Source organism: Maylandia zebra, linkage group LG18 (genome assembly GCF_041146795.1).
Source record: "Maylandia zebra isolate NMK-2024a linkage group LG18, Mzebra_GT3a, whole genome shotgun sequence".
NCBI classification, from domain to species: domain Eukaryota; kingdom Metazoa; phylum Chordata; class Actinopteri; order Cichliformes; family Cichlidae; genus Maylandia; species Maylandia zebra.
The window spans coordinates 13,502,405-13,524,418 of record NC_135184.1 but is presented as its reverse complement, the minus strand read 5'-3'; the positions used below and the strand labels follow the sequence as shown (position 1 = coordinate 13,524,418).

At 39.2% G+C, this 22,014-nt stretch overlaps 1 protein-coding gene across 2 annotated transcripts in view; it reads left to right on the top strand.

The window, feature by feature from the left end:
* The first annotated feature begins 7,937 nt into the window (after positions 1 to 7,937).
* Positions 7,938 to 22,014, top strand: part of cacnb2b (calcium channel, voltage-dependent, beta 2b) — a 40,798-nt gene continuing 26,721 nt past the window's right edge. Inside the window, exon 1 of one of the 2 annotated variants that reach the window (XM_023154575.2) lies at positions 7,938 to 8,749. In XM_023154575.2, coding sequence (XP_023010343.2) covers positions 8,702 to 8,749 — 48 coding nt within the window. In that variant the 5' untranslated portion in view covers positions 7,938 to 8,701. Of the gene's footprint in view, positions 8,750 to 18,357; positions 19,024 to 22,014 lie in introns of those variants that run through there. The other variant, XM_076876542.1, reaches the window with a different exon arrangement.

Genomic DNA, 22,014 nt, shown 5'->3' with positions numbered 1-22,014 from the left:
GTTAAAATAGACAAGTAAAGAAGTTCATCATGGGAAGCCCCCAAGCTGCCCAAGCCTATTGGTTCAGTCCAGCTCTAACTATAATGACATTTTTAAGCATAAGCTTAAGAGAGTGTTTATCTCCCAAATTTAAACTAGGAGCTGGTTTTATAGCTGCTTAATTGGTGATCCTAAAGTGACTACTGGTGTGAACATGGGCATGACTGACTGTCTGTATGGTGTTAGCCCTGCGACAGATTGGTGACTTGTCCAGGTGTATTTGGCCCTGCTACAAGTGAGATATTCTTCAGCTCCCCTCACAACCAAGAATTAGATTAGTGCAAGAACATGGATGGACAACCCACTCAAAAATGCAACAAATAAACAAATGAAGGTAAGTTAACTTAGAAATAAATAACTGTTCGGTAAACTTTCTGGGTGTGTCAAGTAGGTGATAAGCATGATGATTTCAGACAAGGTAATTAAACTTGTGATTTAAGAGCTGATGCTTTGTCTTTGCTCGATAAGTACAGTTTTATTATACAGCATACTCACCTGGACATCCTTTATAAAATATCTTGTTTGTTCAGATGGAGTGGCTTACTGCTCAATCTTTGGGAATTTGTCTCAAGAAATTGTGTGGCAGTAATGGTCAGATAATTAGTGCCACAGGGCATCCAATCAAGAATTCTCATAAACAGATGGTTAGTTTGTTAAAGGCAAAAAGTAAAACATCTTAACAAGTATCTGGGCTATCAAGAGCTTCCAAAAAGATAAACACCATTCTTCCAAAAGATATGCTGTGCTTCTAAACATTGTTTGAGCGTTTGATTTTGTTGGGATTTAATAATCGTGGAGATCACAGCATGTGATAATCATTTTCATGGTCCACAAAATCTTTGATGAGTCCTTCTAGGCTACAGCTATTATCCTCATCTGGCAGAAATATCCACACAGACCACACAGATTAACTTCCTCCTGAAGAACGTCTTGCCACTTGGCAGCCATTTCAATATGCCTGTGGGTAATTATTTGCACACTTATTTGAAGCGTTATCTAAAACAGCTTTGAATTCAAAAAGGGCCAAAGAATATTTTACCATAAGTTTTGGGAATCATCAATATGGTTCTTGGCAAATGTTACACAAGCCTTTGTGTTCTTTTTAGTCAGCAACAGTTTTCTCCTTGGAACTCTCCTATTGGAGAGTTGGCAAAGTACTTAAATAGAAGTATAAATACTGCTGTTAAAAAACACTCCAGTAAAAGTTAAAGTACTGATTCAACTTATTTACTCAAGTAAAAAAGTACTAAAATGTACTCAGAGTAAGAAAGTAAAAATGAGCTCTTTCGAGGATGTTTCTATTTTTGTGCAAAGCTAACTGTGAACCTAGTTGCTATATTAGCATAATGAGAAAATAATATCACTGGACTCTGTGGAAGAGTTCCATGGAGGAGGCTGTGCATTGGTGGCATTTATGAAAGAACCATAACATCCATTACAATAACAATAACATTGGATGAAAGGGAACAACGATGGCTACCTTTTGAGAGTAAAATGATGGCTGTACACCAAACACTGTGGACACAGCAGCAGCAGTTTAAACTTTTAAGATCAATTTTTCCCCTGCTCCCACTCAAGCAGTTGAGCTGTCTCACTCTAACCTCCAACATTGCGTCCCATACACACCCATTATAAACTCAGAAACGGTGACTGGAACTGAAGAAAAAGTATAAAAGATATTAAAAAGATAAATACAACCTGAATAGTTCAATGTCGTGGCTTCATTTTACAGTTTGAATGGTGTCTGTCGGTCAATGTATGTGGAAGTAGTTAGAGTTGAAAGAGGAGTAAGTTGAATGAGAATTTGAATTCTCCCATTGAAAATACACTGTAAATTTTTGTTGAATAAAGTTGAATAATTTAAAAAATATATAAAAGTTAAAAATGAGAAAAATACAAGCACACATGTCTAAAAGAAGAGGAATCTAATGGTGGTTGAATGTTTTTTCTAGGTTGAACAGTGTTAAAGGAGATAGCGTACAAGAAATGTACTGAAGATGAGAAGTAGAAGAACAATACTGTGGATGTTTAATCAGCATCCATACTAATTGTATTGGAGTGGATCTTAGCATCATGGGCTAAAATTCAAATGAATCTCTGCTACACTTACCTAACTCTGACAATGAAACCACAGCCACTGTGCACAACTCACACACTATTCTTTGCTTTAAATTTATCACAGCTGAGCAAACTAATGTGTTTATCCTGCACTAACCTACAGAGGATTTTAATGCAACCTTTAAGTAGCAGTTAGTCTACTTCAGTTTGATTTGCAGCATGTTTCACAATATGAAAAAATGACATTTAAACATTTAAAAGCATGAGGACTTACACATAAGCTTTAAATTTCCAAGTTTATCAAATCTCACTGAGCATCCTTACCTTTAAATCTAGCCTTTCTTCTTCCTCTTCTGTCCTCTTTCTTATCTTTCTCCATCTCTGAGTGAAGCTCTTTCTTTTCTCTCCCTGTGAAATACAGCAGCTGGACCTTTAGCTAGCAACACACTGTGTAACAAGCTACACACAAACAGTTTGTGTGTTTGCTGATGGTTGTTGAGCTGATAGAAACGTTACATTTGAAATTACCGGCCACTTAAAAAAGTCACTCCCTTTAAAAAAGTCAGGACTAGCTAGATGCTGAATTACCGCAACGTACAGACACCTGCAATAATTCGGGTGTTGTGGCAAAAACAACACCCCCCCCCCCCCCCCCCCCCCACCCCCCCACTCCCCCCCACTCCTCTTTTAGCCTCCGACTATGCACCATCCTCTGGTGATAAAGAAATGAACAGGATTGCCTTTCATGTGTTTCTGTTTAGGCTTGGTTTGATGTTTGGAGGCTCGACCCAAATGCGTTAAAGCAAAAGAAACAAGCCTGTTTTAAAAATACAGATATTTGTTTAAAAATGTAGGAAGTAAAAGTAAAAAAGTACTCAAGTTGAGTACAGATACCTGGAAATTATGCTTAAGTACGGTAAGGAGGTATTTGCACTTTGTTACTTCCCACCTCTGTCTATGGATCCCATTTTTGTTCAGCCTTTTTATATATTGAATCATGAACTCTGACCTTAACTGAGGCAAGGCAGGCAAGGCCGTCCTTCTGGGCCTATTTAAGTGATCTGGCAGCTATCAGGCCTGGGTGTGGCTAGTACATTTAACAGTGGAGGTGGGGATAGCTTTTTCCATTAATAAATAAAATTCTGATTTTAAAAAATGCATTTTGTATTTACTCAAGTTATCTTTGGATAACATAAATGTATTTGATGATCTGAAACAATTAAGTGTGGAAAAAAATGCAAAAAAACTAAGAAGTCGAAAAGTCTTGGATTTTATGTGCTGCCTCTTCTGTCCTTGGATGTCACAAATTAGCATTTCCCCTCTTCTTTTGTTTATAGCATGAAGGCATAGCGGTAGTTTATATGGTTCTATGGCTGTATAACTCAGTGGACTGGAACCTTGATATGCATGTGTGCATGTTTCTGTGTGTATCTGTTGTTGTGACACAACAGAGAGCTGTTGTTGGTGTTTACTGTAATCGGCAGTCCTCCAACCGGACAAACCTGACAGAATTATACCCATGGTGCATTTGGTCTTTGTTCCTCTGATGCATGAGCCGGGGCTGCAGGACTAATTGTTTAAGGGAATTTTCAAACCAGCAACTATTCTCGAGTGAAGAAAGGAAGAAATGAATGGATTCAGCTGAATTGCTGCTGATAAATCTGAGCTGTAAATCTGTTGCCACACTAAGAGAGAAGATTTGTTGAAGGTGTTATTAATGATGTACAAATGACAGGGCAATAGACAAGCAGCTTGGATTCACAGTGAGGGACCATAGCTGGCCTGCTTTCATTTACCGGTATGGAAACTAAAATTATCTTCCCTTAATTTCCCCATAGCCACCATCAGCCTACTCTTTAATGATTCATATTATAATCTGCAAGAAGGCATTAGTGCAGCTCGAGTGATTATGACCATGTTGCAATACGTCATGTTGGCAGGATGGAGAGCACTTTTTCTTTCCCTTGTGACATTGGTTAAATGCTCGAAATGATCAAAGCAAAAACACAACAGCCTTGCAATAAGAGACTAAGATCCACATTCATGGATGGAGAGTTCTCTGAGGCAGGCTTTCATTTATTTATTTATTTATCTGCCATCAAATTAACCCATCAAGTCTGCTGAGAGAGAGGCTTTGCAATAATTCTGGCATTTTAAAATTCATATTCAGCACAGTGAAAATAGTTTTTGTTAAGTAGTTTTGTCTGGCTTGAAAGTCCAATTTCCTTATAACAGGAGGAAATAATCTTCTGCTCGAAGAAATATGTGGTCCAGATAGTATACATGGAAAGTTTTTTTTCATACTGCCTCTAAAATGGTGATTTTTTTGGTTGTACAATGTAAAGACATATTCATTTATGATTTTTAATTATGTTTAATTTAATTTTATAGATGCATTTAGAGGATGAATCACAGTTACTTTGACGCCACAGGTCTATACAGTTTCTCTGTGCCTGTGGGTTCTTAATCCAGTGTCCAGAAACATACATATCAGGTTAACTGGTGAGCCTAAAGTATCAAAAGATGTTAATGTGAGGGTGTGATAGACTGGTGACGTGTCCAGTTTGTACCCTGCCTCTTACCCAGTAATATAGGCTCCAGCTAGTATAGGTGCCATCCCTCTGAAACCCTGAACTGAATAAGTCGCTAAGAAAATGGACACAAAGATTCAGAGAATCCTCGCTGTGCCAAAACAGCCAAGCAATGAAGCAATCAAGAAAAACTGGAATTTCAAATAGTTCCATTCATATCTTACTTTACTATCTGCAAATGTCTCTCAAAACTATATCCAAAGACTTTCCTTTATTGACTAGTTTCTGATGCACAAACTGCAAATAAAGAAGTTCCTATTTTACCCTAAATCTTTGTTGAAGCTGTGGAAAGAAAAATCCTGCTCAGCGCAGCTACACAACAAGGGCGTAAGCTAGCTGCATAGCCAGTTATATTTCCTCCCTTTCTGATGCTGACCACTTTTCCATCTTTAGCCCGTGGCGATTACACTGTGTGGATTGTGTTAAACTGCATTAATTTTACCATTGTTAAATGTGCTATGAGGGAGTATTTATCAATTTCCTTTTTTTTAAATTATATTTTTATTGAAGAAAAAAAAGGGACTTGTTACAATAGAGTGCATTGACATTATTTAGTCAAAAAAAGAGAAAAGGAAAATAAAAAAAACCAAAAAAAAAACAAAACCCTTTTTCTTAGTCCTTTTGTTTTACATTCTGATAGCAAAAAAATAAAATTAACTCATTGGCTTGACAATGTGTTACATAATGCAGCATGTTTAACTTATTTACAAAAACTACATTAGGTACATATAAAGTGGTTAAATCCAACTCCGCCAACACTTGAAGATTGGTTTAATGTGGTTTTCGAAATATTTAAAATGGAAAAATTGACATTCTTTTTAAAAATTCGGAAAGACAAATTCTACAAAATATGGAATAAATGGATTAGTTTTGTGTCCCCCATCTGCCCTGAATTTAGGTAAGACCAGCCCTGAATTGGTGTATCTTGGTGTATCTCCCATGTATCGTACAATGTCAGGTTGATTATTTATCAATTTCCACTGCTGCTAAACCAAAATAATTCAAAGAATGGATCAACACAGTTTGTCATTTTCAAGTTAACAATTAAGACTGTAAACTAAGAGCGATGAATCTGCTCTTTGCATTTTAATCTCAAAGAATGAATGAAAACTTTGGACTTTAGCCTGGCTTTTGCGTGAAGCCTGGTAAATGTCTAATAAGCTCTGACTTTGGACACTCACGTTAAATCTCTGGTTTGCTCATTGAGAAATATTGCTGAGTCCCATTGTGTCACGCTTTGAACTGGAAATTGTTACATGCATTTGTTTCATCTCATTTGGACTATTGTAATTCTTTGTTTTCTTGTTTATGTAAGGCCTCCTTGGAATGTCTGCAGGTTGTCCAGAATGCTGGTGCTGGGCTTCTGACCAAGTCTTCCAAGTACTCGCATATCACACCTCTGCTGATCAAGCTGCACTGGCTCCCTATTAAATTCAGAGTCCACTTTAAGATCATGACTTTGACATTCAGTGCTCTGCATGGTAAAGCACCACCATACATCAGAGATCTTTTACATCCGTTAATCCCCAACAGGTCCCTGAGGTCATGTGATCAGGGCTTGCTGGCTGTCCATCATATGAGGCTGAAAACGAAAGGTGACAGAGGCCCCCAGACTCCCCTTTGAGTTTGAGATCTCTGGACTGGTCTCATCCTTTTAAACTTGCTTTTGGTTATTTTTTTGTTTTTATTGTTTAATGTTTTAGCTTCTGTGAAGCACTTTGTGATTTTTTTCTTGAAAGGTACTATACAAATAAAATTGCACTTGCTTACTCATATGGAGTAATTCCCAGTCATGAGGGCTGGGTTATCTTGTGATTCTTAGCTGTAGTTTAATTAACACATTACAAAACTTGTGATAGTACCCCAAACTATTCCTGCTTATATCTGTAAGCAGTCAAAATTATTTGCAGTATATAACCAACCAACAAACCAACAGTCTTGAGAGACGCAAGCAGCTAACCTTAGTATTTAGTCATATCACCCACTATTAGACTGCCTGAGGTTAAAAACTGGCAGGAACAAACTGATCAAACTGTGCCTGACTGTTCACATGTTAAATATAAAGCTCAGACTCAAAAATACTTCTGACTAAACCGACTCTTTCAAAACAAAATGTTCTAAATATGATTATTCTGTTTTTGTTTTTTGTCGTTGTGATTTTAATTAAAAATATAAGTCTTGATATTTCATCAGGTAGAGTCCAAGATCAAAATGAAACATGTCAGTGTGCAGTGTTTTTTCTGCCTTTTGGGTTTTTTGCTCCCACAATGCAATGGGTTGTTAGAAAACATGGATAAATACCTGTATAAAGATGTATTTATATTAGCATGGTACACTGTTTTGCATTTTTACTGGCTTAACTCACATTCATTAGTAAATCATAAAAGATTTAAATCTTTTAAGTTTGGGGGGGTTTTGTCTATATTTGGACTGTACCATCAGCAGTAAGTTTTATTTATGAGTTTATGCAAATGTTGCAGTTCCCATCAAGGATCTTCCACACTTGTTTTTGCATGCTGATGTCACTTGAGCACTTGACACTTGCTAAAATCTTGTCTAAAGTGGAAATGGATGGTAATAGTACGGATAAATACACAGATTTTCCTCTCTTGATTTCAGTGAGTTTTTTTTAAACTTAATTGTAAAGTCTTCATATTTTGTCACAAATGGAAACAGAGTAATTTCCTGTACCTTCTAAGCCCAGTCTCAAGATAACATGGAAAAACCCTGACATCGGAGGGAAAATGACACAAAAGGAAGCAATGGCAAAGAAAGAGAGACAGAGAGAGGATATTGTGGAAAGAAAAGAGGATAATACGATAGAGTGAGAGGAAAAAAACAGATAACAGAGAGAGATGGCGGGGAGGAGGAAAGTTGGGGGGTGGTGTTTAGGGAGGGGTGAGGTTTTGTAAATCGGAGAGGCTGGAAGCGCATTTGAATTCAGGCTGTGTGTCTCCTGCGCTAGCCGAATGTTACCTGCTCTAGCATGGCAACAGAGAGAGGGAGAGTGGTGAGCTTCAGCTGCAGCCTCCACACACACACGCACACACACAAACACACGCACACACACACACACACACGTGCATGCACAGCAACAACAGGAGTGCGAAGAGTGACTCAGGTAAGCAGGAACGCCCCTGATGGAAGACGACCCTCGAGAGAGCAAAGCAGCGTGTGCAGTGAGAGGGAGAGATACTGAAGGAGGAGCCATAGAGCTGGCATTTCTTTGAGGAGGGAGAAAAGAGGAATCACGCTGAAGCTAAAAATCTCTGAATCTGCACTCCCAGGGTGGGCTTACATTGAAGGATAGACAGGAAAAAAAAGAAAGATGGATGTGGAGCGATGCAAGTGCTCTTATTGGACAATTTTGTGAGGCTGCAAAGCACTAAGGGACACAGCAGAAAATGATATTTAGTTTTTATAGCAAGACCATTCGGAGGGCTTAAGCCGGGGGGAGGCTGAATGGGAGGTTTTTAATTTTTTTGGACAGGGTGAGCTGAGACAAAAAAATGGGTCAGGTTTGGTAAACACACACAGGATGGGAAAAGAACCACCTGTCCTTCTTAAGATGAGGTGAGCGCACATTAACAGAAGCACACACAGAAACCTCGCACACACTCTGCACATCACACCGAGTCTTCAGGACAGTTTCGCAGGATTCACGATAGATTGGATCCTTGCTCCTCGCAAAGTGCGTGACTTTGAAAATGCTTTAAGACGTCTGCCGTCGGGATCCCCTGGATTCATCTGAGGACTGAACTTGTGAATAGAACCAGCCACTAAACTCCCAGGTGACTCTCTCCTGCGACAACCTGTGGACACAGAAGCTCGGCTTTTTTTTTCTTTTGTGGGATCCCTCCCCCTAAGAAAAAAAAAAGAAGCAAAACAAAAAAACTCCCTGATGAGCTTGCAATTAGGTGGATCACCTGTCTCATGAAGATCCTGTCCTGAAACGACCCATCCCGGAGGCTTCATCAGCCTGTCCCCTTTTCTCCCCCCAACTAGATGTCTTGATGTATTGCTGTGGGCTGGGACACTGGCGGAGAGTGCAGTCCACCTATGTAAGTGACCATTACAGCATCCATCCCATCTTTTTGATCTCATAGCAACATTGGAGTTGTTTGGTGGTGTGTGGATTTATCGTATACTTTTGCAAAAAGAAATGCCGATGATGCATTCATATTTATATCCAGGGTTGTCATTCATATGCAACGAATAAGCATGACAGAATTACTGCCTGCAAGCAGCTGTGAGCATGAGTCTTGCAACCTTTTATTTGCTAAGCTGTTCATTTCTCAGTAACAATAAGTTTTCACCTGGGCTGCATTTTACCAGATGGTGAAAATGTCAAACAGCTCAGCGTATTGACTCCAGTACAGGACTTAATAGCACCGTACCAAAAGATGGAATATCAGGTAATGGAGAGTTTCCTTTTTTTCCCACCCAGGCAACAGTTTGGTCACTGAGCAAGTAAAGTAAACAATGTGTGAAAATTGTCTTCAAAATTAAGATGATTAAGTGATACAACATGACAGTTCCCGTCTTCCTCACATCGTATGTCCTGGCTGAGAAGCGGAGGAGGACAGAGAGGTGCTGTTATCTAATTGCAAGTCAATTTTACTGTCCTCTCAATGACAGAGATGAGAAGGGAGGACAGTTTCCAGCCTCTACAGCGCTCTAATCCACCTGTTTTTCTTTCTCGTGCTTTTGCCTGTCATCTAACTCTCTCTTCACTTGCCCTCCTATCTCCTTCTATCCAGTCTCTGTGTATCCTCTGTTTAGTTGTGTTGTAGTCGATGGAGTGAGAGTTGTGCATTGTGCGATGGCGCTGACTGCAGAGCACCCTAACCACATTCCTACATGAAACAGGCTTACTGTCAGCCCTCAGCACTCAATAGGCTGTCAGCGCAGAGCCGCGCAGATTACCACGTACTGTAGTGCTGCATGTAATGTGTGCCCACCTCAGCAACGAGCCAGGAAAGGAGCTTACAGACTCGAAAGGCATGGCTCGGTAAAAGCAGTGACACATCCTCCCGACATTCAGCGTAGTTTCATTGACATGTGTGTGTGTTTGCAGGCTTAGTTTAGCACCTAGTGTTAAATAAGTGCGTGCAAATATAATGAACTAAGACACAATTCTACAAAATCTCTTCTGTAGATGCACTCACTCTTTCTAATTTCTGTGCAGAAACTACATTACTCATGCATTATCTTTACTCATGTTGCTATGATACATTATGTGTCAGGGTGCCAATTACACTTGAGTGAGTGAGATATAAATACTTTTATAATAAATAAACAGCCCGGAGGCTGCTGGGCCAATAAAGGTTGGAGAATAAATCACAGAAGTCACCACCTCAATAATCAGATCGATAAATAACCAAATAAACATGTTCTAATATACAATTTCCATAATCGTATGTTCTTTGTTATTACATTTGTCATAGTATACATACAGTAACATAGATTTCTGATTTAATACAGAATATACATTCTGACCCAAAGGATTCTGAGCGTTATATGTTGCTATCCCCAAATGCATGTTTCAGGGAAGACCTTACTTATTTTAGCAAGATAATGCAATATCTTCCATTATTTTTAAGAAATTTGAACTGTTGTAAACTGTTTTAAAAGCTCAGTTAAGATGAAACATCCAAATTCTACTAACAAGGCTTTGGAAATATTAAGTGGTCGATTTTTTATATTTTGTCTTTGCAGTCACCGTTTTAAATAAATATATATAGCAAAGAAACTGAATCATTAGTCAATTTAAATTCTTATTTTCACTGTGTTGTAGAATAAAGCTGGATTGTTTTAAGTGCTCATCTGGCTCTAAGAAGGAGGTTATGGGCATCTTTAGATATCAAACAATTCTCTCTGTAGTGGCTGCCATTTTTTACACTGAGAGTCACAACAGCTTAGCCAATAGGTGAAGGGCAAGGCATGCTTATCCCCATTACGCAAATGTGATAAAACCTTAAAAACACAAAATAAATTTCAGGAATCGGTTTGTATGTTACCTAAAATTCCCTATTCTTCCCTCTCCACTTAAAGTTGGTTTTTTTTAGAAATAAAAGCATTAATTTAAAAGTATATATAATCAAAACAACGATACATACAAAGAAATGAAGGGAACATTTGATCATCAGTGTAACATAACGTCAGTTAAACTTCAGGTATTTCTGTCTAGGAACCACTTCAATCCACAGCTGCTTTGGTGCAAATGGAAGTGACAACAGGTGCACAGCAGAGGCAACAAAAAGACAATCCCCCACAAAGGAATGGTTTCTGTTTTTTTTCCTTATTTCCTCATCCCTCCTGACTGATTTTTCTCTAGTTTTGTGTTTTGCTCGGGTTCTTGTCAACACTGGTAGCATGAGACGGTAGCTGTATCCCATTCAGGTTGCACAGATATGGTAGCTACTCCAGGTTGGCAGAACCACACGTCCATTTCCAAGGATTTCTGTGTCTCCCAGCAGAGTCTTATAACTTTCATTTCATTTATTTATTTATTTCACACTTGGTACAACAGTTTCCACAGTTAGTTCTTTCAGACAAACCAACCACACTTTCTATCAGTAAAGCACTGCAACTGTGGGGGAGATACCAGGAAATTGGCTGTTACATAGGAGGCACACTGCTAGACCTAGAGAATTACTTGCAGGAGGGTACTCATGCATGTTCCTGCCCAAACTGTTAGAAACCAACTCCCGATGTCCTTTAATGAGACCTGTGCTCACAGCCCAGTATCGTGCCCATTCACTTACATTGACATTACTTTTTTCATTACTGTACATTATCTGAATGTTAGCACGACATGAGCATAATATTTTGTTGTTTGGCTGCTTTAACCAACCAAATGTCATTTACCAAAAAAAGGAACCCATTAACAAATGAAACCTTGAAAGTAAATGTAAATAAAAACACATTTAAATAATAATTCCACTAGGGCTTGTTTAATGCAAGGACACATCATCATTCATTCATTATCACATTGGTGAAATTTTAAACTGAGGGTTGTGGAACAGGCAAAACGAATGCATGTTAAAGTCATTTTTACATTTGAGCTGACTCGTGTGGGTTTTGATATTCAAAACAAGGGGAATTTAAAACCAGCTCTGGCAGAGAATCAAAGCTTTAAATGATAGATGTAGCAGCCGTGCTTTTTGCCTGGATACTCCTGCTGTAAACTTGAACACTCACATGTTTGGGGCTCGCTTTTTTCACTTTATGAGATCTGTTTGAACAAACAGATAAAGTCACTTTTTTATCTGTGACACAGAAGTTTCTGTTTTTATTTCTTCTTAAGTGGGACTCTTCCTCATGCTAATATAATCAAAACAGATCACAATAACAGTGCATATTTACCGGCTCTCACACATGCCAAGATATGGTTTTGTTACAGCATGTTTCCCCTTTTTTAGTCCAACAGCATTTCTGAACATTTCAAATTATATTTTTACCTTTAGGTTTATTTTCTGCACAGAATCCAACATTAAACATGAACTCTTGGCTTCTTTTTTATATTGCAGAAGTGACTCTATAAGGACCACAGATCTATACTGTGCTAGGGTGGGCATTGATTATAACGTTCAATCAAAACCTTTTGGATTTGGTGAACACGCTGCAAGCCGTGGTTGGTATTGACTTGTTTCTTCACTCATGCTGCTATATCCTCCTTCACTGGAGGCGATGGCATTGTGATTCATACTCGAGTATCTCTTCAGGCCAAAAAACCCCTTCAGCTCAAATATAGTTCTTTTTTTTATGTATATAAACATAGATGCACTGTTCACTGAAGGAGAGTTATAATGAATAAATTATTCGAGGTCATTTGGTCAAATCAATACAATATTTTTTTTAATAAAAATATGAAATTATTTTTGACGATTGTTTGTTTTTTTAAGAATGGGTGTTACACACAGAGTCTTACACAAGAGTCTAATAGCTTAGTGGACCATAAATTACTAAAGACAGAAGGAAGCAGTTTTCTCCCAAACATGCATCTCTGATGTACACAGGCTAGAATGCAAAAAATGCTATTTGATGTTGTTAGGTGGTGTCCTCAGTAAAGGCCCTTGGATACCACTATGACTTCCTGCTACCTGGGTAATTTCAGATTTAACGCTGAAGTTGTCTGCAGCATGAAGTTAGTTCAGTTGTTACAGGGAATATCACCACAGTAATTTATGTAACACGCCCCCTAGTGGCAGGTCGACTGACAGATTATATTTGGTCCTGAACAGACCAGTTAAATGATAGTGACGACAGGTAGTGTGGTAGGATCGCGCTATATGTTGGCTCTTCAACAAAAATCATAAAATTACAGCCTTTCTTTAACAAAATTGCGTATGAAAACTTACACAATATACAAAATTAAATCACATAATGTGGCCAAGCATGATGGTGCGTCACACACGGACCCATACTGTGAACATGACCTGCTCCAGAGCAGGTTAGAGTAGGAGGTTCTTAAGCTTTTTAATACCATCAATTGTTGGACTATCAATGAGAAATATAATTCTTTTTAAAATTTGACCACAGTTGTATTTTCAGCTATTAATATATGACCCAAATTCTGGGCATCTATTTGTACTTGCTGATCTCGTTTCAGATTTGCACATAGTGGCCGAAGTTTGACCTCAGCTTTTATATTCTTTCTTTCTTTTCTCTCAAACAAGTCTGCAGCTGAAAGCATAAAAACTACAACTGTTTTTTACACATTAACTTAATGAAATACTCAAATATTATCCATCAGGTTCTCCTGTGTCTTAATTGACAGAGCTGTGATATTGATAAATCTATTAACTTACACTGTCAGCATATTTGTCCTCTTTCTTCCCTGGCTTCAAATAGGATAAACTTTACTAATATAGTAACTCTTTTCCAGCTCTACTGACTGAAGCACTTAAAGGGCCCACTTTTAATATTAAACTACTGTGTAGTGCTTTTCCTTTCACATGCATACTCACACTGCTGCTTTGTCTGCAGCAGCTGTATTGCTTTCAGTGATACTACCTGTTAAACCTCTTCATGCCTATTATCTGAGCTGTACTCTGAGGGTCACTGGGTCGCGGTATCCTTGTATGCGGGATTTTTAAATGATCTTTTCAGCCACAGTCAGAAAAAAACGATGTTTTCTACTTATCACAGATTCCCCAGCATACAAAGAGAGTTTAAACTGAGTTTCAGTTTACCAGAAAGAGTTCTTTTTAAAATATAAAGTAAAATAAATGAAAGGTCTGGAGGTCTGGCAAAGATGAACTAACAAATAAAGCAACAAAAACACCAGGATCAGCATTCCAAAAGGGAAAGAGCAGGGATCTGAGGTTGCTGGAGATAGCCTCCTTTAAATGTGGGGTTACACCACCACCCTAAGAAAGACAGAGGAGATGAGCGAGGGAGGAGCGAGGGAAACAGAAGAGAAGAAAGAAGGACAGAAGAAGCAAACACAAGGGGAGGCTGCATATCACTGTTATCACTAATAATTGTGGATACTACTAAAAATCCTGTGAATGTTTAGTAGTATCCACTACTATCCCCATAGTATCCCGGAATTACGAATGTTTTCAACATTCTTAAGTTGTTGTAATTCCAGGGAGCAGAAAAACAAATGTTTAAAATCCAAACTGCTCGCCTTAAACAAATAGGTTTGCTGACTTTTACTTAGACTACAGTTGAGTGCTTACCTGCACATGTATTACATGTATTTTTAATGCACTTGACTGAGTTCAGCATGTGCTGTGGATCATATTGTGCTGTGTGTATCCAGTAAATGTAGCCAGATTATTCACACAATGCATGATTCAATACAGCAGTGTGAATGAACTGCAGAGTCTCAAAATAAGCAGCAGTCAGCAGGTTAATGGTCTGACAGTGAGCATCGGTGCGCGCTGCCTGTAGTCCTCTCTCTGCGTTAGGTGTTCAGTGCAGTGTGAGCAGTGGAATTTTCATCTCAAGATTTCAAGACTCCCGATGAACTTTACTTTCTTATAGTACTCTCACTGCTGCCTGCTTTAGCAGGTTATGAAGAAAAATGAGATATTTCACAGCAGCCAATTTAATGTTTCCTCTTTAATCTCACACGAGGGATCAGTAACTGACTCTCACATCTGTGTCTTTGCAGTTCTTTGTACTACTTCCTCCACTTCATAACCTTCTCCTTCCTAACTCACTCTCCCTCCATCTTAAAACACTCACTGCCCTATCCCTCGTATTCCATTGTCAGTCTCTTCTTTCCCAGTTGTAAGAAGGGTGGGATTGGCATCAGCATCCAACCACCAGCATCGCAAGGATGGGGGCATCAGTCCCTCCTAAGTTATTCATACAGGTTTCATGAAGATGAAGCCACTGATAAAGAGAAGGAGCAGTGAGACTCAGGTGGACGAATGAAAGAACGTTCTCCATGTGCTATTTCTGCCTCTGAAGGGCACTTTTGGAGTCATCCTATCTTTGTTTCTGTCTCACTCCCACGCCTCCTCCTCCTTCTTGACTGAGTTTTGGAGCATGTTCTGCCGGGTGTGATTGGAGGGCAACGCTCCAGGCAGATGTAAATCTGGTGAGGGTTGTTGGCGCAGGGGGAAACAGAGGATGTCAAATGAAAATCCTGTCTCCATCTCCAAACGGGCTATCGCGCTTGAAGGTGGACTGAGATCTGGGTCTTTGTGGATGCTAAGCTTATCACGAGCCGGGTTCTTGACCTTTTCACCTGCAAGTCATGTCAAAATTGCTCAAGAACAAAAATGTGTCCTGGGTGAGTACTGCCTGTCTGGTAGGCTGATGGGGGGAGGCAGATTATTTCAGCTCAATGTTTAATGCTTCTCAATTCTGTCAGGCTTATCTGCTTTGAAATTTGTCGTCTACGGTTGCATTTTCTAAGGAATGATGCGTGTAGAAGTTTCAGTATATCAGAGTTTGGTTTGTATATTCAAAAGACAAACTCACTGTCGGTGATGCTTCTTCTGCACATCTGCTTTGGTTTGTCCAACAGCTGTGTGGTGATAAAAGGCTCAGCTCTTCTTCAGCTTGCTTTGCACCATCCTGCCGTGTCAGTCGTACACCGTCAGAGCATCAACTGACAAAAACGTATGAAAAGACACTGACTGGGCTGAAATCGATGAATGGAAATAACTGTAAAGTTCACTCTGGGCTAACTTGTGTTCACCAGGCTTCCAGTATTGATGATTAAAAATTTTGGTTGTGTTCACTTGTTACCAAAAATAAAATTTTCAGTCTTTTCTTATCTATTTATTTATTATTTTAGTTCAGGGGAGGTGTGTGGGTTTGTGGACATTGGGGAGGGTGGAGTGTCTAGTCTTGCCTGAAAATTATGCATGCTGTCCATCTCTGGCTCAGCAGTCCCACAGTACCGGCCCCAGATTGACAGAACACACACACACAAAGGTTAAAAGAAGCTTATGGACAGGTCTCTGTTTATGTATGTGTAAAAGCACATGTGCACATGAACTTATGTGTGGAGGAGTGGATGACAAGTGAGATGAAAGATGTGTGCTTTATATTTCTGCATTTTAACACTAAAAAAAAAAAATCTGTGACTATATATATATATATATATATATATATATATGGAGAGAGAGAGAGAGAGAGAGAGAGAGAGAGAGAGAGAGAGAGAGAGAGAGATAACTGAGTGAAGAAGTCTACAAAATTGTTTCTGTCCAATGTCTCAGATTAAGTTAGAGTAGTGAGTTCTGTCAACTACTTTTTCTATAGTGAATATTTTGATAAGTACATTTGTTTGAATATATGTTTTTACATATGTTTTTACTGGGTATATGGCAGCAGCAGAATAAACTAGTTTTTATCTCTTTTAATCTGCCAAACATTATTCTAAAGGCTTTGATAGTTCAGGGAAAAAACAAGAAAAGGTTAACGTTATCCTTGTCTGTAAGTCCAAAAAATATTGCGGTATTATAGAGAGTATAGACATGTTGCACGTAGCTTTTGTGTCTGATAAGTGAAACCAGTGTATGCTGTAGAGACTGTTATCTGTCTAATGGCCAAAATTCTGGCCAATTCTTTTGAAGAAATCTGGTTGTATAAAAAGTTCTGGGAAAAATAGCTCGTGTCACTTGATCTTTGACCGCTGTGGGTTCAGTTTCTATTTTCAGTTCTTACTTAATACAACATGATTTTCATTTTGTAAATTATGGTCCCGATTAATGTGCAGACAGAAAGTAGTGTTTATATAGAGCTACAGTATGGTACACAAGTCTTGAGCTCATTTCTTTATATTTTACTAGGAAAATGGGAAATCGGTGCAGATTGAACGGCAATGTTTGGTGTGACTAGCTTTATTCTTCATCACAGCTTGAAGTCTCTTAGGCAACTTTCTTGTCATTTCTTGAAGTAGTCTGCAGGAATCGTTCTCCATGCTTCTTGAAGGACATTCAAAACTTTTTTGGGGATGTTGGCTGCCTTTTGTTCCCACTCTGCTTTACTAGTGTACAGTCTGGACTTTGGGGAGGCAAATCCATGTCTAAAAGTGCTGCACATTGTCTTTTTCTATCTAATTTATTGCATTAACAGCGCATTTGAATCATTGTGATGCTGAAAATTGAAACTGTTGCCATTCGGACGCTTTCGAGATGTTATTGCATGGTGGCTCAAAATCCATCTGTTGTTTTCTGAATTTAAAATTCCATCTATTTTGGCAAGATCCCCCAAACTACTGGCTTAAATGCAGCACCAAACCAGGATGGAGCCTCCAAAGTGTTTTGCAGATGTCTGTCAACACTCACTGTCATATCGCTTTCCTGACCCCCTCTGTACTGATGATGATTTCAGCCAAAATTTTCACTTTGTTGGAGTGTTTCATTGGCTCTGCAGGGTAACCTCCTCTTGCTTGAGGAGATTTAAGGTGTCACAGATCAGAGTTTAGTAAAGGCCAAAGTCTGTTAGACCTCAGGTGACTGCAGCTGTCTGACCTCTGATCAGCAGCATAGATATTGACAAGGACAAGAGCTGTGTGTGTTTATGTGTGTATAGAGCCCAGATGTACATCTGACCCAGGATTTATTATCATCTCTCCATAGAGTCACAACCTGGATCAGCTGACTACAGGTCTGCATTTTCTTTTCTATTCTCAGTTTTATGTAACACTCCCATCTTTGTCCCTCTTCTCCTTATAAGCTCTCCCTGGAGATTTTGGTACCACACGCCCATCTGCTCATGTCCCCTGTCCAGCTGTCCAGGTCGCAAGCCATGGTGACAAATGGGCCAAACACTGTTACTTACCTTTAAACAGTGGAAGAGGAAGTATACATTTTTTTTGTTTGTTTTTAGGTCCTATGCAATGCGTAAAGACAGAATGATAAAATTAAATTATAAACCTTTTCAAATCAGAGGTATTATCAGCAAAATAGTTAAGCAATAAAAGTAAATTGGCATTGTGTTCAATGATCTTTAATAAACAGCTATTACACTATTTAAAATGACGAAATAATATGGATAATATACAAGATAGTTAATAACTGGTTTGCAAACCTTCTGTCGATTTAGCTTCAAAAGAAGCAGCGTCTGTGTGTGGCTGATACTTGGCATCGAGTTTTAGTGGTGACATAATGACACCGAACCAATGTGAAGAAAGAGTCTCTCTGCGCTCTCTGGATGATGAATTCTGTTTGTCTGTAATTCCGTGCTGTAAATCGGGCGCACAATGGAATTATGGTCTGCGTGTTTTTTTTAAATTTCCATCTTTCTATTTTGGAGCCATGCCATTATAACACTCCAATTCTTGTTTTTTTTTTTTCTTTTTTTTCTTTTTTGCACACAAACCCTAGGAACACACGCACACAGGATGGATCCTGTTCTTTAATAAAAGGGGGGAAAAGAAAGTAAGACTTTCCTCACTTTCCGTTATTTAGAACTCATAGAAAGCTCGGGTGGGTTGGAGACTTTCCTGGTGTGTTTGGTGCCCGAGGTCAGAGTGAGCGGTGTGCCGCGTAACAGATGCCGCACGGAGAAATAAGCCTTTAATACCCACAGGACTCGGGAAGGGGCAACTACACTCAACTCACATCAGCGACTTAAGTGAAACCCTTCACGCAACTCTCGCAGTCTCCGGTGGTGTCCTCGGCGTCGCGGTTCTGAGAAGAAATTGCATCCTCATGCTCAAACTGGCGCGCAGGGAACACGCGTATCTGTTGCACTGAAGAGCATCTTTGGAGTTATCCACCTGAGTGGAGGGAGAACCACTCTCATGGCATCCTTGCCCATTTGTTTACTGGAGCCAGGTGAATGGTGATTTGAAGTGGTCGTTACAGCTTTGGAATAGCGCTACAGGACACCTTTAACTGCCATGCCGCCCAAAAAGAAGGTAACATTTCAGATATTTCTTTTTCGTGCATATCTGTGCGCGTGCGCGTGTGCTGAACAGGAAGGGTTGGAGAATACGCCATCTGTTGCACTGGGCGTTAATCCTTGTGTGAGGCCTTTCCACATCGTTGCACTCGCTATGTAACAGCGCGCAGGGCAGATAGAGATGCATATCCGCATGCTTGTATCATGTCATATGTCCAGCTGAAAAACAGACTTCAGATAGGGTTGCATAACCAATAGTCTGTGAAAATCGAATGGATTAAATCTCTTCTCGAGCTTTTTCCTCTCATTTATGACTCTTGTACTCGCGGTGAACTTTGTGGCATGTGGTATTAAACCCCAAACTATGTGCTGCACCTGTTTGGCTTTCTTTTCACTTCACGTGTTGTAGCTGTAGAGCACGCCATCAGCAGCATGGTTTTGTGTTTCTTGCACATGCTGTGCAGTCCATGCATTGTTTTGTTTTAGTTATGAAACCAAGCTCCAGTTTGCAGTATTCAGGTAAACTTCACAGAGTGAGGCACCCACTTCTCAGTCTTTTAAACAGCTTGAGGGTGATGTAACATTAATTAACGATGTTAGGGGGTATTCGTTTAATATACGTTTAATCATTAGTCATATTGGTCTCTGTTTATTTATTTTCTAATATCTCATATTACAAAATACAGTGCCAGTATTGTCTGTCACATTTCCAGAAGCAACTATAAGAATTTCTTCTATATTTTGGTCTTTAGGTTCATTGTTTTTGTGACATACAGCTTTTCCTTTTTGTTTTAAACTGTGCTACTACCTAACAAAACACAAAGTTAGAGAAACAGAGTGGGAAGGGAGTGTGAGAGACAGTAGTTGCCGGAAAACAAAAATGGCTATAGGAAAGTGAATACCATTTGCATGTTGGCTAGAAACATTACTTCAAATACTAATGTTCCTCTGTAGCTGCAGAATATGTAAAATGAAGTATAGTTTAACACGCTAGCTGTAGTGGCCAAAATAATTGGAAATATACCTTCAAAGGTTCATGGATACCTTTAGAACAGGAGGAAGTGTTTGGACATACGCTTCTTGGTTTAACAAAGCTGATATTTTTCTCCTTTTTTGGAGATGTAATACTAACACATCGCAGGAAGACTTTGGCTGGCCTACTCTCTTGGATTGCAGTGCTAGTTAGTGCTGGCCCACTGCTTGTTACTTAGAATAGGAAAAGCCTCTTAGTAGTTGTTACTGGGGTATTACATGCTGATACCTGCTCTCCTTCCAGGCAGGAAGGGGAGTAATAAGATGTGGAGCTGTGTGGAAAGTTCCAGAAGTATCAGTAAACCTGTTTCCTGTGAAATTGGGGCTGTTTCCAAATTTAAAATGTTATTGTTTGCATCAAACTTTTTGCAGTTTAAAAATAAAACAAAAACGACTCTATTTATTTTATTTTGTGTTTAGCTTGATGTCAGGTTTTTGTGCTCATAGAGTGACGTTCCAGTGATAGTGGTTGCTCAGTACTTGTGCAATAACTAAGTGAGAAATGATCAGAACACCAGTGGCTGGCAAAATGATATTTTATAATCCCCACACATGCGCACACCTCTCGGCACGCCAGTTCTAATCACGTTGCATCACAGCGTTGTGCAGAGCAGAAGAGCAGAGAGATTTCTGTGAACTATAGATGAAATGTATCTATTACAGGGGCCCGGCAAGCCAGGATTTAAGTGATATAGATACGACAAATGCTTCTATTTTATGTATATCTGATGACTGTCAGGGAGCACTTGAGCACATCCAGTCGAAGCTGCAGTGTTGGCTGTCTGTGAGGAGTTTGCATTTGTCTCTCTGCCTCTAAATCCTGGATTGACGCATGCTATCTTAATCTCCTTACTCAAAGACAATCATGACCCAAAGAGAGAGAGAGACAGAGATAGAAAAGGATCCAAATACACATTGCGTCTTATGCTTATAACCCCCCCCCCCCCCCCCCCCCCCACACACACACACACACACACACACACACTCAATATGAGCAAATATCTTTTTTGTCTTTTTGTACTTCTTGATGAATGAGTAATCATTAACTGCAAAGTGATGAGACGGAGTGATGAGATGTTACTCTTTAAAGACTAACCAATATTGGATTTATGAGGATGATACAGACACAGATTTTTGAGGAAAAGAAATTTGATATTGATGTGTTGGTGGTAGAGGAGCTTCACAAACCGGTTAGCAGCTTAATATTAGGACACAACTGTGGTCCAGCTGTGATGCATGCTCTGCTACATGTGCTGCACACAGTGCTGATAGAGTTAAGAGTATTGCAAGCAGTGGAATCAGAACTGTTGTAATGCCACCTTTTCTAAATCACTCCAAGAGTATTTTTTCTGCAGTATGTTTTAATGTTTCCCACAGATTTAAGCAGCTACAATGTGTTTCTTGCAGGATGACTTCTAATTTCATGCCCAGGCATAGCAGAGCAGCGACCTGTTCTTCTTCATACGTTTAAAAAAAAAATTAATCAAATAATGTTTGTTAATTTCTTTAGTTGCAATTACAAACTGTAATTAGACACTGCACGGTGATGAAATCAGAAAAAAAAGAATACATGAATGAAATGAAATCCTGCCATTAAATGTAGTTTGGAACATTGCTAATAAAGCAGGGAGTTTAGGGGTAATCCCAAAATCTTCCATACGAAACTGCAAGCCCATCTTAAACTGTTCAGTGATATTTCTTCTTTGTTGGCCTTTTTCTTTCTCTCAGCATGACATGTTGATGGCACTGACTACTACTATAAGTTCCCTATGTTTATTTGTTGTCCAGTGATTCAAGACTCTTTCAGCACTTTATACTAGAGCCTGAACAATTTGTTAGTGGGCTCATACTATTGGTCATATCGATCTATTTGTGTCATCATTAGTAATGACTGATAAATGATCTTGAAACACCCTTCAACAGTGAGTGTTGGCATTACATAGATTGTCCACCAGAGGGCGCTCTGCAACTTTGT